We start from the raw sequence: 18,868 nt of genomic DNA on the forward strand, positions 1-18,868 counted from the left end.
ACCGAGGCTGTTCTTTCCCAGACTATCAGTATCTTCCCTGCCAAGCGTAACATGTGAACACCGTGTTGAGAACTCAATGTCCCTCTGACTGCCGTGCAAGTTGATACATTCAAGAGATTCAAAAAGGCAAACGGGAAAAAGAACCATGTTCTGGAAATCACCAAGACAATTTTAGATAAAAGGCTGTTTGTAATTCCTGACAGGCAGCTTTTGACAGGAAGTGCTATTTGCTGCCTTTCCATCTCTGAGTGTGTGTGTGTTTCTATAAGAAAGGGGAGTGTGTGAGTCCATGTTTCTGGTATTGTTTTCAATGATCCCATGAATCATTCATATGCATATTTTCGTTCTGAGAGAGCACGCACGTCTTCCCTCGAGTAGGGCTGCTCTGTCAGAGAGAGTTACTGTATAAAGCATCCCTGCTGATACAAAGTGACATTTGAGCACACACACACACACACACAAAAACACACATGGAAATACACGATTTATAGCACATTTTTGGATTTGAACTAGAGGCTGGTAGGAGCTGTCCTGTACTCAGAATTTTACTTGTGTAAAAATACCAAAGTATTAGGAGTAAAACATACATCAGTATCAAATAAATCATCGTCATAAAATCATTAATTCTCAAAGAGAGTTCCCCGTTTATGTGTTGCAGAGTGGTAATTAACCTGTGAAGGTATGAGCCACTACGCGTTATTTTTTTTGTCTCACCTGTTTTGTCTCTACTGTGCAGTGATTGGCTAGCTAGTCATATTTTCGGCAAGTCCCGCTAGCAACACTAGTGACACTACTAACATTAACAATGGTAATAATGTAATAATAATACAAGTAAAAATATATTTTAAATCCTTTAAATATCTACAGAGGGGATGCAACTCAATTTCACTCTACGCAATTTAACCCCTTGTTCATATAACGTTTGCTTCTCAGCAAATCATGCATTCATAACCATAAGTTTATTCAATGAACATTTTACACTCAATCTTGAACCATGTGTTGCCATTGAGAAAAACAAAGGCTTAGAGAACTGTATAACAAAATAGGCAAAATTATTTAAAATTAAAGCATTTCAGTTACAATAACATTTGTTTTATCTAAGGAAAAGGCTATGCTTATTATCTTAAGGTATGGCCCTCAGATGTATTAGTCTTTATTACAAAATAGGAAAGATCTGATTAGTCACTTTACCACACTGACACTAACTAGAAAATGTATGCAATAAATTACAGGCAAGGGTGCACCTAGGATCTCTAGTATCCTAGGGACACAGCTGCGCTCACAGCTTCCAATCACAAGGACACTAACAAGTACTAGCCAATCACAGCACAGTAGGGTGGGAGAAAATGCAGTTGCTACAGGTCAGACTTCTCCCTCCTTCAGTCAGTTGACTTGAATTTGATATATTTCATTCACTTCACCTACCGTTTATATGTAAATTAAGTAGTAACCTAGGCCATTGCATAAATGTAAGTGGCTCTAAACAGAGGTATCATAACATGAAAATATTCAAGTTAAAGGTGGGGTATGTGATTCTGGAGAAATCCAGTACTATGACAAATACCATGATATAGAGCGAACAACGGCAAGTAATGTAACTAACGTTAGCTAGATTGTAGGTTAGCTTAGCTAGGTTGTGGGTTAGCAAACTGTCCCTACAGTTGCTGCTGCAAGAGAACGAGACGGTTTCCCAGAGCTAGCAAACCAGCTCCAGACAGCGATACTCACAACTCTCCTGCTGCTACAGCTAACATCACAACAACAGTGTAACATTGCCAAACGTACAATTCCACATACGATGGAAAGGTGTTAAAGGGTATATTTAAGGGTAAAATCAGGGTTCAGGAGGTTAAGCAGAGTGCCTGAGTGAATGCAGTTTCTAGTTGCCAGACGTTGTAGTGTTCTGCCTGCCAGGTGCCGTCGACCTTCCTGTACTGTGAGTTGTGACATGGAGATCAAAACACATGTCCACGGTTCATTATGCTAAATTGGAACTTGGAGCTTTCTGCCTCTAACATGGTCATGGTAAATGGTACTGTACTTATATAGCGCCTTTCTAGTCTTTCTGACTACTCAAAGTGCTGCATGCTGTTTGGTATCTAGCTTAGCTTAATCAGAATCAGAAATACTTTATTGATCCCCGAAGGGAAACTCTTTGTTACAGCAGCTCGCCTTTACGTCAGTGCACACAGGAGAAAGTACTAGCAAAAAATATAATATAATACACTATAAAAACACTATAAAAGCAGGTTCCAGGTGGGTATAAGTATAAGATAAAATAAGTGTGAGGTACCAAGTGGGTTTACCGGTTGATGATGATAATAAAAAAAAATTAAGTGTAGCTTATTGAGATTATTGATATTGCACAGCAGTAATGGAGTTATATAATATCAATATCAATAATAGGAAACATAGGACACACATCCTAACATAGGAAAACTAAATATTGCACGGGAGTAATACGCAGTGAGTATGAGTGAGTATTGCACAATTATTCAAGTATGGCAGAAATGTAATGATCAATGTCCAGTTTAGTGACCTAGGGTCATACAGATTAACCCTTAGAGGGAGGAGTCAAAGAGTTTGATGGCCACAGGCAGGAATGACTTCCTGTGGCGCTCTGTGGTGCTTTTTGGGGGGATGAGTCTTCCGCTGAAGGTACTCCTTTGCTTGACCAGCACGTCATGGAGTGGGTGGGAGACACTGTCCAAGATGGCATGTAGTTTGGCCAGCATCCTCCTCTCTGACACCACCGCCAGAGAGTCCAGCTCCACCTCCACAATGTCACTGGCCTTACGGGTCAAAGATGGAATTGCTTCTGGCGAAGGAACTGATTTATAGTTATGCTCATTTTCACCTGTTGTTACCACTTGCCTGGTGACCGTCCTCACCATCAACAATGGCATTTGAAACTTGTAGGAGAAAACACAAGCAGCCCAAGCTGACCAATCACCATTATGAGGTGTGTGAATCCAGCTTTAGCTATTTATGATCACAGAATGTCCAGGTATCAAAATACAGCTAATGCGCCAGTGATGCTTCTAGTCTGTCTTTCAGTCTGCCTACTGGAACTCGTTATTGAATATTATTATTATCCATTACTTTAAAGGAGAACTTGCTGTTGACTTAAAGGTTGCTGTATGGAGTTTTTTTTATTTTATTTTATTTTTTAACATGTATGAATCACTTTTTATTGCCACTGTGTGAACAGATTGTAACATTTTTTCCGCGAAAATGATGTGACGTTTATGCGTGCTCCTGAGTGCACTGGCTCTCTTGTGCTCGCCTACAGTGTGCAACAATAGCTGACATTAGCTTAGAAATGGGGTCCCGTTGGATGGAGGCCAGTTTGACAACAGGGAATACACTACTGAGGTGGTTTTCTTGCCAGTTTGGCTCCTGGCACGGTACTGTATTCCCTGTCGTCAAACTGGCCTCCGTCGGTCTCGAGGGCTGTGTTCGGCCCCAGTTCGGCCATGTTCACTGTTTTTGCAGATGCCCAGGATGCACGCTTGCGCCTAGGGAGTGTGCGCGCGAGCAACAGGATGCTGACTGCAGTTCACTTCACGGCCATCGGTGTCATAAATAACAAGGATTTTCTAAAACCCCACACAGTGCCTTTAAAGGGCCCTTTATAATTAGCACAGATAATACTAAAGCGTCAGAGCAAATCAGCTTGCAGAGATTTGAAGTGTGCACGAAACCAGTAATCTGTCACAGTGAAGATTTCATTGCCTTTATTTTTTTTCATCAAAGTACATCACCATCAACTTTTGTGAACATGAAACGTCCTTGTTGGTGAGTTCAAGGCCGCTCTGAGTTGGATGCCAAAGAACATTACATTCATGAGCTACATTGTTGTGAAATCAAATCCACAAGAGTACAGCCGCATTTCTTTGTGCAATCCTGTATTGTATAATGGCTGCTGAGCCTTGAACCTTAAGGAACAGTTACTGCACACAAATGCATTAAGATGCAATAATAATCAAACACTGACAACAAAAAATAGTAACCGCTTAGAAGATACAGAGAGAAATGATCTTTCACTTTGATAAGTGGTCGGCAGAAATGTAAAGTATACATGATGTGTGGTTAATTGAGTAAAACATCCAAAAGCTACGATCCTTTAAAGATTGAATCAGCATGACAGCTGTACAAAACTACAATTTGCACATTTGTTGATTTGGTGGAGTAGCAATGTAAAAACAGGAGGTTTGGAAGGGAGTCGATAAACAGATCTGTGTGGTTGGTGTGTTTTTCCTCTGAGCCTGACCTCTCCTCTCTGTTAGCTCCGTAAGTCAATGCAGAATGAGCCCAGTGATGTATATCTTTCCATTTGTCGTGGCTTGGAGTAGAGAGCTCTACATGATTGACATCCTCAGAAGCACTCAAGGATGCTCTTGACAGCCGCACGCAAAGTACCGCCTCGTGTGTATGAAGCCCCTCGCCACAGAGGCCTGTGTGTAAATGCACAATGTTTGCCGGTTATTTTCATTAGGTAAATGTATGTTGTTGACATGACGTGATGGATGGGCTGTTATTTTTGGTGTGTGTATGAGCTTGGGCTTGAAGGGCGCGGTAACAAGTAGGGTGTTCAGCAGTAAACGGTTCGGTTTAAGCCACACAGGGAGCTGACACTTTGCTCGCCATGAATAGCTGACCTCTCCCTGTGCACATCAAGTCTCTCACTGTTTACCATCACTAATTATACCGCAAAAAATATTTATTTCACTTTGTGTTCAGCATGGAAATGTTCCTTTTTTTTAAAAAGATTTGTTGTCTTTTATTCTTAACTGTGTTTTTCTGAAACAACTGGCACACAATTAATGTCAGACACATCAGTCCACAGATTTGAGGAAAATGTAACTTCCTGAAGCCTGTTTAGCCGCTTTGTAAACAAGAAAGCACTCAGAGAGCGCATACCTCAGCCAAGACTGCACAGCCCTCTACATTTCTTTTTCAAATAGTAGAGATTGTTTAAAAAATTTTAATCAGCGTCTGTATCCAGATCTGCATCAAAATAAAAGTGACAGACAAACATGCTGACTTGGCACATGACAGCCACGATTTCCTGAAACTACGTAAATACTGTCTGGGAAAATGACAGCTTTATACAAGTGACTCCGGAGATCTGAGTTATTTTAATTTATCTTAATTGTATCTAAGTTGCTATAGGGTCATCTCCAGGTGAAATACCATGAAATTTTGCAGGATCAAAGTACGTTTACCAGTTGAAAACTGTCTCCATTTCCCCTAAAATTAGTACCAAATTACATCAACCTTTCCAGTAAGCCTTCCTATGAATTTATAGTTACATGAAATTATAAAAAATAAAGCGTTACTAGGCCAATCCAATCCAAATATGTTATGTACAAAATCTTATGAATATTGGTTGAAATTGGTTGGAGGATTTATGAAAAGGTTAAGGTTCCTTCAGACAGCGGTTACTGCTGCAGATGCTGCCCAGTGATGTTGGTGTTATGTATTTTGATTGGGCAGCAGTAAGGTGCAACTCCAGCGCCGACTACATAGCTTAATAGAGCGGATTGTAGCTTGAAGTAGAGGGAATGGTTAGTAATATGACATGATTAATATAGCAAGTTTAGCTAATTAACATTGTTTACCAAACTTTGTTCACTGCTGTTGAAGAGGTGTACAATTCAGGGTATTCATTTTCTAGTAAAATTAGACTCTGGATCATTTTTCCTCGGTGTGGTTTCTGTGGTTGTCATGGTTACATGGTGAGTCACGATGGCACAAAGGTTCAAGCATGCGAGATACAAGAGCAGCAACTTCCCCCTCTCTCCTCACCACTGACCTCGGTGTCATAGCTGACCGTCGTTTTTACACTGGTAACTGCTCGCGATCTGAAAGCACCTTTATGATCGGAAAGTTCAAATAAAAAGTGTTTTTATAAATGGACATATGGTGGCGGTATTGACACCAAAGGTTAATCAGTTGTTCCATGCTCAATGGCCATCTATCAACAGACAAATGAATGGTAGAGGTACCAAATGAGTTATCTGATCCATCTGACAGATTTTTACTTGCTTTAAGAAGAATGAGGTTTTAGAACAGGATGCAGGATTAAACGACTTGCTGAAATGATTCTTTTCTGGCTTCTCATCTCTTTAGCATCACACTCACCACAGAGACAGTTTCCACTGTTACTATTAGTTTGGATGAATGGTGGGAAAATATGGATGTCTGTGCTTCTCGGTGCAGTAAACAGTGCATGGCCTGTGTGATTGCATTCAGTGCGTTGATACTCATCACTGTCTTTCATGTCTCCCTCTGATGTTTTGTACTTTAAACTTAAACAACATGTGGGTGTGTGTAGGATGTGTGACCCACAAGAAACATGGCAGGATGCCAGGCATTGATGCTTTCAGCCGCCACAGTGGTGTAGATGACTCACCTTCTTGCTCCGTCGGAGATGTGTGTGTGTGTGTGTGTGTGTGTGTGTGTGTGTGTGGAAGCATATGAATGTAGAAATCTCCTGAGACACACACATTATACAATACATGTATTATATAATTATAAAATAGATGTGAAATGCTACGATCGCAGCAGTAGAGACATAAATAGAGAGCTTTCACTGAATGTTTGGAGTGTCTGTTTTTCCTCCATGTTGGAAGGTAACAACAGCTGCTGTGTGTTCATATATGAGAAATGCTGTATACAAACAAAAATAAAACACGAATATCTCATTGCAGTTATATGCATTTCTGGTGTTTTTTTTCTGTTTTACGCAAGCGGCAACCTCCAGGGCTGAAAAATTAAGCCAACACAGAAGTGCAAAAAACTACAGTTCCAAAACTGCAGTTCCTCGAATGGCCACTTGGGGCTGGCTCCAAAAGCGAGTCAATCCCCACAGACCCCCATTTTAAAATGCCCAGCTTCACAGCAGAAATAAACGTGTTTACAGCCTGGTACAAAAAACTATTTTGGTCTCTATAGTTAATTTCCCCCTTCATGACAATTGTGAAGGGGTGAATTTTTATATAACTCACGTGTTTAAATTATATTAAGGCTTAAAGTTACGAATAATTAAAGACATGGCCGCTTTGAGTGACGGATGTGTGCCATCACAGGTGGCTGGTTTCAGCAACCAGGCTTCATTCGGCCCGCCTCAGCTACACCCACGCTCCATGTCTTTGCCCATTTTTGGATTAGCCGGGAGCCGGCGGAGTCAGGCACTGCCAAGATGGCGTCAGCCGGAGCCACCACACTGAGCTTCACAATCGCTCTTCAGAAACTTATGGGTGACGTCACACAGACTACATCCATATCTTACACGGTCTATGGTTTTACCACTGCGCAGAATGACTGGTCACAGAAAGCTACAGCACTCAAGGACTCTGTGAGGCCTTTGAATGATTAGATTGCAAACTGCAACACTGCTCATCTGTTAACGGGGAACTCCACCAATTTTACACATAAAGGTCTGTTTACTTGTCATGGTTAGTACTACTCAGCCTGTGAAAACAGTTGTAGGGTGTCTTCTGTGGATCTTAAGGAGCTTTGTCAAGTTTGAGAAAATAATCCTGATGATGTCATCACTGTTGTCTCAGCTTGGTCTAGGTGACTAAAAATATTTTTATAGGAAGCTACATTACAAACTGGGCATTTACCAGGCAGAGAAGGTCTAACAAAAAGATGCTGTTGCATTATGGGAAATATAGGATCTAGAGTTTTTGGAGCTTGACCCACACTAGGCACTAAAAATCAGGATATCTTAAATTTTCTCTTCAAATTTCACCATTTCTTTTTGTGTTTTGTGCATCTCCCAACTTTATGGAACTGCAATACTAAATCACTGGAATATCTATTAAATTCAATGGATCTGGATCATAGTCATCAAGCAGCTAAAGTCTTCCACCTGCTCTCAGGACTCCATCCCCACTAATCTTTCATTCCTTGTTTTTCACACAATATAATGAATGTTAAAAACACCTCCTTGATGACAGAAACTTTCCCCACCTCTCTCAAGTGTGCCGATTCCATCAGTAGTTTTTAAATTTGTTGAGACAAGGGGTTCCACAAGGATCAGTCCATGGACTTGACCACTTCTGACATTTACAGTATAAACAGTAGTTTTTCTGAACTGCCGGCGGTTGAGTTCCATTGTGGGCAATGTAGGAGCCAGGTTTTGACAAGAAAGACGAATGCGTGGGATAAAAAAGACAATATCTCCGCATCAATTTTGAATATTTTCTTTAAAAATTGTCCATCGTGAGTGAGGAGTGCAATGCTAAATCGGTGGAGTACTCTTTTAAAGTATAATTACGGTTTATTCCTACCCGGATTTTAAATGAGTAGTTTTATCATTTCTACCAATTATGATCACATTGTATTCACCAAAATAATAATAATTACTGAGATCCTGGAACACAGTGACATCACTACAACAAAGTCATTACAACAAACCAACAGTTTAGCCAGATTATCTAAACCACTTTATTTGGAGGTAGAACTGAAAGTGAGTGCACCAAAAACGTCCCTTTTTGCAGTTTGTACAATAATTTTACTTTTCGCCTTTGTTTTTCTCTTACAAATAAATTTGACTAAAATGGCGTCTGACTGCTTGTGTTTCCTGTCCGGTCAGACTTCCTTTTTGTGATGTTGCCGCATTCCTAGGTCTCAGCTACTCACTTGACTGCAGTGTTATTATTACAGATAGGGATGATGGACAAAACCATGAAAAATATGCTAACTGAAATTACAGGTGTATAGTGGTGTTTTACCAGCAATTTCAGAAAGGACCTGAGCTCGTTTGTGTGTATATTACCTAATTCTACTCTGTGTGTGTTTTCCATAGAGAGGGCAGCACTAGTATTCTTAACAACCTGCTGTCCAGGATGGAGCAATATGCCAATAACCTAGAGAACCTGGTGGAGGAGCGAACACAAGCCTACCTGGAGGAGAAAAGGAAAGCCGAAAACCTCCTCTATCAAATTTTACCACAGTAAGAAAAAATTACAATCACAGTCACACTTTTGTCCTTCCACCCAAAAGCTTAAAACTCCAATTAACCCAGCAATAATAGTAACGCGGTGTTACCGCAGTGTTACCGCAGTGTTACCGCTGTGTTACCGCAGTGTTACCTCTGTATTATCAGCGTGGCTCAATGACACTTTGTCAATTGCGTTAAATCCCTGTATTAATTAAAGACTCGAAATCCCTCCCAACACCACATTTTACTAACAGATACACATTTCCCCGTGGTGTGATCTCACTGTAGATGAAAGGGAACAGAGAGAGCTGACAGGCAAACCGCTCATTAAGGTGAGACAGAAGAGCAGACATGATAGTGAGTTTAGGCATTTGGATAACACCACAGTAGCAAATCCCTTCTTTCTCACCCATTTATCCTCTTTTCCTGACGAAGAATCTTTCATCCTTCAAAGCAATCCAGACACACAGAAAATGGCCTGAGAGAAGGGACAGATATCATTTCTCACCGCACTTGCGGATTAGACTAGCTGACTTCTGTCACCGTGTTGTCGCCTTTGGGTATTATTTGATCAAGAGAAAATTAACGTGAGCAGAATTAGCAAAGATAAACTGACATCTGGTTATAATTGAACCTGCCAGGCATTCTGTAGCTGTGTTTTAGAAATCTTTCTAAAACTTTTAGTTAAACCTGATGAAGTGACGTCAACAAACAACCATCATCTCATCACCTCTTAGAGCCTGCAGTTGCTTGTTTGAATTTTATCGCAGCATGAACATTTTGACCTCATGTCTTTTTCTCTCTGCATGCAGTTCAGTAGCAGAGCAGCTAAAACGAGGGGAGACGGTGCAGGCAGAAGCATTCGACAGCGTCACGATTTACTTCAGCGACATTGTGGGCTTCACCTCCATGTCTGCAGAGAGTACACCGCTCCAGGTACACGGCAATCAATATGTCACTCCAATCCTCCAATGGATGATTCCCCCTGTGCAACTCACTGTTTCTGTCGGTGTAACTTCTTGTTCTTTGGTGAAATGTATCTGAAAGATTTGATGTAGCAAGTTCCCCTTTTCTGACTGTCCTCAGCATCTACCAACCTAATCTAAAAGCTTATAAAAAAAATCACTGTTCGTGATCACCGTCGCCGTGAATTCTCTTTCTCTATTCATGCATAAAAGTGCTCAGTGTGTCTCATAGTTCCCACAGTGTGTATTCCCACACACGGGCTGCAACTCAAAATAGTACAGTTGTTAGATGGAAGAGTGTGTTGACGCAGAGTTGAGTCACATTATGCCACCACATATCTCCCTCACACTTGAATACCAAAGGGAGGTTTCTAGACCAAATGCATTATCATGATGTCACACCCAGGCAGAGGGTCTCTCTGACACCTTCAGATGGAGTGGAATCACCTCAAGAACAAACATTTGCTCTTCTCATCTTCATCTCTTTGCTCCTCTCAAGTTGTGTGAAGGTAAAAATTGCTTCTTGACAAGACCAGACAGCACTTTTTTGTGTCTGCAGCTGTTCCTGTCAGGACACATACAGGCCCAAAAACCTCCAAGGTGTGCACTGCTGTAAACAATGCAGGATTCAAACTATTCAACAAACCAGCTTTGCACATATTTTATGAGGAAGGAAATGCATTGAACACGCTTATTAGGCCTCAAGGATACACACAATGTGTTTCGTTGAGTGTATATGTAAATTATATTTGCCTACAAGAAAACTTCACAGGGGACCTTTAAATGTCCAATCTGTTATTTTTCAGCCATATAAATTACAGGTTTGTTCATATACTGGATGTTCCAGAGTTTGCTTCCTTTGCTTTTTATTATTGATATGAGCACTTTGGGCTGCATCTTTGCATGAAATGTGCTATACAAATAAAGTTATTATAATTATTATTATTTTATTATTATTACTTTTTGATGAAAAATGCTGATTATGTTTCTTAATTTATCACAATAGAAAATATAGGCCTTCATTTGAATGCTGTTTTTACATTAGTGATGTAAACAGACCTTTAACAGCATCAGAAAACATTAATAACTTAGATTTCGTTTGTTGTCTAGTTGATGGCCGCTATATTAAAAGACTTGTCAATCATCTGAGTGACACCTGGTTCTAATCCTGTGTTTTGAGTTTGGTGACAGCTCAGCCTTTTAGTCCAGATCGTGCCTTTAAGCATTCAGTATGGACAAAACAATCTTAAGTTTCTCACAATTCAGATCCTAGTCCATCACAGTTTATATGTTCTCATTCACTTACCACTGCTCACTCTTAAAGTACGAAATGTCCTGACTGGTTAAAGAGCCAGCTGGGTCGTATTTTAAGTTCAGGCACATTTATAAAAAAAAAAAAAGAACATTAAAAATGAAGGCTAAATAATAAATTGGTCTTTGAAAAAACAGCCAACCTCTGACATTACTCCTACATTACAATTATTACGCCACACAATTTTGTTAAATTTATTACAGATTGTGTTTGTAATATTCCATCTGTGGATTTGATTTATGATCCTGTAAATGTGTTTGTCAGTAAGCCTCAGCGGGCAGTTGTCCAGCAACAGACAAACGGAGATAATGTGGGGTTTGCAGACACACTGGCATCTCAATCTGTCAGCCTTTTAACAAAGGAATACTGTGTCAAATGTTGGATTTACAGTCTGTGTTTTTACAGTTTTCATTTAAGTCACAATTACACAGTTGACATACAGGCTTTAAACTAACATTTCAGTACTTATCTCCTTCTTGCAGTATCGTTGCTTTACTGAAGTCATATAATTAAAACTCTTCTGTCTCTCTATACAGGTTGTCACATTGCTCAATGATCTATACACCTGTTTTGATGCCATCATCGATAACTTTGATGTATACAAGGTGAGTCAGGATGATCAGTGTGAATAATTACATTGATGGATTTTAATGCAAAAATTGACATATTTGTTTATAATCTTGAGTAGTTTTGTCTCTTAGTTTATGTTAAAATATGCAACTCAAAGGTTTGAGTACATGCATTTTATAGAGCGAGGGCTCGAGTAGGAAACAACCTCAAAAAACAACTGTGATCTACTTATTGATGCGTTCAGGACCTCTATAGGAATCCTGGGAATTCAACAGCAAAATGATATGAATTAGGTTTTATTTTCACATTCTGATGCTTTGATCTCTTATGATTCGTCCCTCAGGTGGAGACCATCGGCGACGCCTACATGGTGGTGTCAGGGCTGCCGGTGCGGAACGGAAAACTGCATGCCAGAGAGATCGCTGGGATGTCGCTGGCATTGTTAGAGCAGGTCAAAACGTTCAAGATCCGACACAGACCCAACGACCAGCTGAGACTCAGGATAGGTATACACACAGGTGAGTCTGAACTCTCAGCCTGATCTGGAACTGCGTACCTCCTGGAACCACAAGGTCCCAGAGTTGGTCACTCATAATGGCTAGTGTCCGTTCTGCTGAGGTGTCCTTGACCAAAGCACTGATGAGTCAACACCATCATTTATTTTCTTTTAGATGGAGGGAAGTTTCTGCTGAGTGTGTTTCAATAGTAGCCTGATAATGTGAATTTCTCCCACTGACATCATTTTCAGTTGAAACAAAAGCTGCACTTGCTAGGAGCAGCTAACGTAACATTTTTCACAATAATCAACAACAAAAAAAAATCAGATTTAAGCGTTCTGACTTCTGTACAGTGAGTCGACTTACAACAACGTGTACATTGATCTCATCCGTGCTTGTCCCCGTTTTTGAGGCCATTTTTGTGTTGCTATTTTTCTCGCTCTGGCATAGGAACATGACTATCCCATTTTCAATTCCGCCTTGTGTTTGTGATCGGCATCCGGTGGGAAAACAGCCGCTAATGAGCACGACACCAGACCATTACTAGGAAGTACAGTTAGCTGTCAGTCAAGTATGTATTTTGTGGACAAATTGATCAAAGCAGCATCAGGATGTCCCATGCGTGACCCATCTCTCCCCCCTCTAAAAGGGTTCTGGTCTGATCTAAAATTGGTTACAATACATTTTGCAAAACAATTCAGCCATTAAGAGCAATACTTTCCACAACTAACTTACTTACTTTGGACTAACCAAAGCACATTTCTATATCCTCTCCCGTGTTACCAAAGGTTTGAACAGCTATCAAAACTTCTGTGCTCCTGTGAGTCCAAGAAGGATAAAGTGTAATTACAGTATGTGTAATGTGACAACTAATGTGCTCTAAAACTAGATGAATACAGTGCTTGTAAAGAGACTGAACATTAAAACCGAAAGTAGGATTTATTGTAGGACCATTGTATTAGCCCTTATTAGTTTTAGCTAGGTATATCTAATAAACTGAGTGCACATCAAGTGTAGGGCAGCTATGATTTGTAACTTCCCACCTTTGGATACCAACGTACTGACCGGACATAAACACTCAGGATGTATTATCTTGATCTGTCTGCAGCATTTAGTCTGATGATTTACAAGAGGCTTCTGATACAGTATTTAGACTGTTTCAGCTCATCGCGACACTGTTTATATTCTTATTCAGACACTTGACATGCACCAGATATGGACCAGCGTGCGTAGGCTGGTACTTAGCATTGTCAGAGTAATTTTAAGGCATTCTGAGCACAATTTCAATTCACTCACACCACACACTGCGGTGGTTGTGTGATATTGACAGCAGCTCCTAGAATGCCAGACATTATTGTTTTTTCCGCTGTAAAATGTGACTATATTTAGCTTGTGTTTTATAGGTCCAGTCTGTGCCGGCGTGGTCGGTTTGAAAATGCCCAGATACTGTTTGTTTGGAGATACTGTCAACACGGCATCTCGAATGGAGTCCAACGGAGAGGGTGAGTGTCACTGTCACTTTTTGTTTTATTTTTGAACTTGGATTTTAGATCACATGCCTCCACACAGATCTGGATTTTCAACAGGGAGGAACAGGTTTTGCACAAATGTATGTACTGGTGACAATGTACTGATTGTTTGATTGATTCTACTACTGTGTCCCTTCTGTGTTGCTCCTCCTGAGGTTTCTTCTTCTTTTTCCCTTCGAATTTTTTTTTCTTTCTGAGAAGTTTTTCCTTATCCGACTCGATGGTCTAAGGATAGTGGGCGTTGTCCGTTGTACAAATTGTAAAGCCCTTTAAGACAAATCTGTGATTTTTGAGCTTGTACCAAAATCTCCCTACGTAAGAGTTCATAATAACTTCTACTGCAGGTGACACATTTTCCATTCAGAATTGGCCGGCTTGGGCCTTTCTGTGTGGAGTTTGTATGTTCTCCCTGTGCCTGCGTGGGTTTTCTCTGGGTGTTTCCTACCACAGTCCAAAGCATAGGCACTGTAGTTTTTAACAAACATGAATCAAACAGGAGTAAATAGTGCATTTGGTGGGGACTATTTTCAGCTGCAGATTAATACTAATTTGCTGCTCTAGTTAGAATTTACAGCAGCAGAACAGTGCATTTGGGACTGTGTCAAAATAAACTACAGTGTGTGTGTTCATGGTAATGAAGGAACATGTCACCAAGTGCAACAGTGTGGCTCATTGATGTGTTTTTAACAGTTTTTGGACAACAATGGAGCTCTGTGGCACAGAGGAATAAGATATATCAGGCTTTGGATACACATTGTTGGTTTTGTTTTTTCATGGGATTTGTTGACTGACTTATCCTCTAACTTTCTTTGTTTGCAGTTATGGGGATATTGTTTTACTGAGAATGAGAGATTATAACTGTATGGTTAACTAGATGTAGTGTAAGTGTAAATATTGTTTGATCATACCGTATTTTTTTAATATGGACCACAGGAGGAGTAGTTGTTGCCATGGTAACATTTATGAGGATCCCAATAAACAGCGAATAAGCACTTGTTTGAACAGTTTATTGAATCTTGTACTCTGTCAGTACACAGAACATGCTCTGTGATTTAATCTCTATCTTTATTGAAATTGTAAACTAATTTTTTCCAACCTTTTCTAAAGTAAGTGTAAATGAGTCTCTGCTAATGTGGTTGGATGGAAAAATTCTTCAGCAAAAATATAATTTCAAAGCAAAGCCATATTAACCTGCTGAATACTTTCTACACTGACATTTTTGTTCTTAACTGGCAGTGACAGGAACTAGTGTTATGAAACTGAGGTTGGATATTTTGCGAGCGAATCATCAGATGTATTGATTAACTACTGAGTCGCTTCCTGTATTGTGCCTCCACTAGTAAATAATTGATAGCACTTACAGCTAAGGGCCCTTAGCCAGCGATAAACTGTGCAGCCTGAGGCTTCACAGGCAGAAATCACATCTCACAGCTCTGCACTGTATCCATTAATTGGACAAAACAATACAGATTTTCATCACTGTTAGCATTTCAGCCGCTGACGTCTGACGGGACTGAATGCAATGTCTCGTCTCACTCCTCAGTTTCCTCTGCTGCTGCGTGTCCTGAGGCCTGACAGAAAAGCAGTGTAGTGGTAATTCAAATACTGTTAGAGTTGTCATTTGTCATTCACAGTGTGAAAATGCTCAGTCCTGTCTGTTGTGCTCTTGATGTGTCTTGCAGCCTTAAAGATCCACGTATCCTCGGCTACCAAAGAAGTGCTGGATGAGTTTGGCTACTTTGATCTCCAGTTACGAGGAGATGTAGAAATGAAGGTAAGAATCCTTTCTTTGCTGTTTTTAAAAATTGTCCAAGTGAAAGCACAGAAAAAGAGCAAGCATTGCACTAACAAAGGCTGTGTTTGTGACCGCTGAATAAAATGCGCTCACACTGCAAAAAACATCTGTCTGTACAACTCATTTGGCCTCAGATTCAGACCTGAAGACAGAAAATTCTGCCAACAGGGAGAAAAAATGACATTTGTTGCTTGTACAGTTTGCTTTGTTTCAGAAATGTTCTAGAAATGAGTGTTAAAACAAGACAGAATAAGGCAGCTCTTACATCATACAAGTTCATTTGTATTGGAAATAGATAAAATACATTTATTTAAGACTTGATACTAGACACAATAACTTGTTAAAATTAAGATCTTTTATAGAATGATATTTCAAATGTTTTAATTGGAAACTAACATCCTACTGTATAATGAGGTTGCCAAAAAACCTTGCATCTCAAATTTTTATGCCTTTTTAATGTTCAAATAATTGAAGAATCCTATGCTGCTTAATGAACTGGGCTGCAACTACAGATTATTTTCAGTATTTTAGTTTTATTTTATTATCTTAGTCTGGGGATTATTATTTTAATAAATTGATTAATTGCTTAGTCTGTAAAATCAGGGCCATAGTTACTGTTGAGGTTAGCTACCATTCAGGTTATGTCCTCAGTATTTCTTAGTCTTCTTGGGAATTTTGGGATTTTAACAACCTTAAGAGGAGGAGTTTACATTTTGCAATTACAGACATTAAACACAGTGGGTATTTAAAGGCTGATTCTGATATTCTTTAGATATAATATAAGAATTTTAGTTAAGTTAAAAAAGTTCAAATTAAAACAAAATGCAGGGATTTTAGTGTTCCTCCACCAAAGTTACATTCCCATCAGCATGGAGAATTCTTTAAAACAGCACTTAGATAACGATGTAGGGACACATAAATATAATGTGAGCTTTCGGTGTCTTGTTGGCGTTTCTTAGGGGGGGTGTGGGGTTGTGCTGGGGAAGTCTGGATGTTGGGCTATGGCCTTGTACAAAATGACAGAAAATAGTAAAAAAAAACAAAAAAAACAAAACAACAACAACAAAGATATTCATTTACAGCGTCACATTTGACGAGCTGGAACCAGCGAATGTTGGTTAATAGTTGTCGATTTAAATTTTCTGATGATCAAATAATCACTTAAAGGACTGATAGTTTCAGCATTAGATCGAGACAAATTTTGATCTTTTGGAGGAACAAGGTTTACACTTTACAACAGTAGTATGATGATGTGGTTAAGTTTCCTCTGATTATGCATAATGCTTCATTTGTGGAGAAAGGTGGAGGTGTAAGATGAGCTGCAGTAACCATCAGGGTCACCCTTAAACCAAGGGCAGCCTAATAGAGGATATCACCCCCACCTCCCGCCCCCCACGTCATCTCCATTGATGAACCTATTGATTTCTGTGTTTTTCCAGGGCAAAGGCAAAATGAGAACGTATTGGCTTCTTGGGGAGAAGACTGATGTGTATGTTATCTGAGAGGCCTGCTGATAATGTGGCAGTGGCAGTGGAGACGACAGCAGAAGCTCCGGTGGCCGAGCCATTACTTTATTTGTTCTAGAATAAGTCCTTATTGGTGATTTCCGTGCAGAGGAAAAGAGAACAACACCATAAAACAAAAACAAAGGGAATTCCAGGTATATTTATTACCTGCATACTGTAGCTGCAAAAAAGGAAAAGAAGAAAATAGAAAAAAAAAATTGTAAAAGTTTGTATGAAGAACCTTTCTGTCCTGAGAGTGAGTACTTTTCACTGATAAATTCTTATTTTTTGTGCTTTCTATATTAAGATTTGTATAATGTGTTTGGAATTTAATGATGTATTAATATTTCCTTGAAACATCCATTGAAGTTTGGAGGCACAGCGTTACAATTGATGTCACTGCAGGGCTTCATCAACCGTGTTACACAGTACAAGATAATATGTATATATGTATATCCAAGATACTGTAAGATATTTTGTTCAATAAACTGAGTAAAACACTCTTTTTCCATTTATGGATCAGGCAGCATTTTTATACATTTGCTTTTCGGAGTGTGGTTAGTTATTGATATTTGCATCCACAAAGGTTGTAACACGAGAAAGGCAGTGAAGAGCCCTAATGAGTCTGTTCCTTTTAGCATTTATGCATTAACTTTAAATTCGCCATTGCGGCGTTCATGTGAACTCTCTGAATATATCTGGGCCATATCCTCCTGACAATACTCAACCAAATGTTTTCATCCAAGTTTAACCCAGAAAGAATTTATAAATGACCTTGTGCTGTCCCCCCCGAAATATTGGATGTCCCGCTAGAATTGCACATTTAAAAGGCAGGAAGTGAAGAAGCCAGTTCAGCAGAGGGGCAGTCTACCCGGTGCAACCTTTCGGGAACGTCTGTTGAAATTAAGCTGCATCTTGAAGATGTTATTTTCTATTTTTATCTTCTATTAAATATCAGCTCTGCGCTCCCCCCCATGCAAGTCGTGACAATTAGTTCAGGTTTATCTGACATATATTAGCCTTGTCGCTTTACATTTCACGATACTACCAGGACTGTTGTATTTTTATTATTTAAAATATAACAAGTGTGCCACAGAGAAACAGAGCATTACGTATCAGGAGCCTAATTAACTGCAAGCAGTTGTGGACCGATAAGGGAAAAAGTGGGGAAAAACGGGTCGGCAGCAGGAAGCTGTGTGTTTGTTGTAATGACATCATCGCTCATTAGATACTCATTATCGGTTGTGGAACGGGGGCATGGGTACTGTATGTGTTGGTGTGTGTGTTTGTGCGTTTCATCTCTGCAGGAGAACATCTTCCCCTCCTGCACGGCTGTAATTACCGCCCACTTTCTCACAGTGACACTGCCGGCGCCTGTTAGAGCCACAGCGAGCGGAGTGAAGGTCTCTGCTGAACCCCGCGCTGACCTGCTAACTCCTTATAACTGACCAGGCTGTCTGTCATGTTGTCATGTGTTATATTCTGCCTTTTTCATACAGCCGAGACCTTGAAGTACAAAGCCTCCAAGCATACTGCAGACAACTGCGCACAAGTCAAAGAACTCTCAAAATCACTTTCAATAACTAGAACATCTTAAATTCTTGGGTGATTTCATGTCTCTTGAGCCAGTGCTAACTTGCATATATTATATTAATTAGTAGTTCCCGGTAAACACTGATTTGGTGATTTGCATGTGAAAAGACATCTACGCAGATTAAAAACAAGTGAATGACGGTTGA

The 18,868-nt window shown here is 39.8% G+C and overlaps 2 protein-coding genes across 4 annotated transcripts in view; one reads left to right on the forward strand and one right to left on the reverse strand.

Moving 5' to 3' along the window:
- Positions 1 to 17,640, forward strand: part of npr2 (natriuretic peptide receptor 2) — a 65,492-nt gene extending 47,852 nt beyond the window's left edge. Inside the window, exons 16-22 of the mRNA XM_044175102.1 lie at positions 8,822 to 8,968; positions 9,769 to 9,892; positions 11,770 to 11,838; positions 12,147 to 12,321; positions 13,704 to 13,802; positions 15,512 to 15,603; positions 17,064 to 17,640. Of these exons, the coding sequence (XP_044031037.1) occupies positions 8,822 to 8,968; positions 9,769 to 9,892; positions 11,770 to 11,838; positions 12,147 to 12,321; positions 13,704 to 13,802; positions 15,512 to 15,603; positions 17,064 to 17,126 (769 nt within the window). The 3' untranslated portion in view covers positions 17,127 to 17,640. The remainder of the gene's footprint in view (positions 1 to 8,821; positions 8,969 to 9,768; positions 9,893 to 11,769; positions 11,839 to 12,146; positions 12,322 to 13,703; positions 13,803 to 15,511; positions 15,604 to 17,063) is intronic.
- The window catches only part of spag8 (sperm associated antigen 8), a 76,486-nt gene that overhangs the window by 46,808 nt on the left and 10,810 nt on the right, over positions 1 to 18,868 (reverse strand). Inside the window, exon 7 of one of the 3 annotated variants that reach the window (XM_044175107.1) lies at positions 3,723 to 4,457. The exons of 1 other annotated variant lie outside the window; for it this stretch is intronic. The gene's annotated coding sequence lies outside the window, so the exon portion shown is untranslated. Of the gene's footprint in view, positions 1 to 3,722; positions 4,458 to 13,808; positions 15,401 to 18,868 lie in introns of those variants that run through there. One more of the 3 variants, XM_044175106.1, reaches the window with a different exon arrangement.

The sequence above is a fragment of the Siniperca chuatsi genome, linkage group LG18, assembly GCF_020085105.1.
Source record: "Siniperca chuatsi isolate FFG_IHB_CAS linkage group LG18, ASM2008510v1, whole genome shotgun sequence".
NCBI classification, from domain to species: domain Eukaryota; kingdom Metazoa; phylum Chordata; class Actinopteri; order Centrarchiformes; family Sinipercidae; genus Siniperca; species Siniperca chuatsi.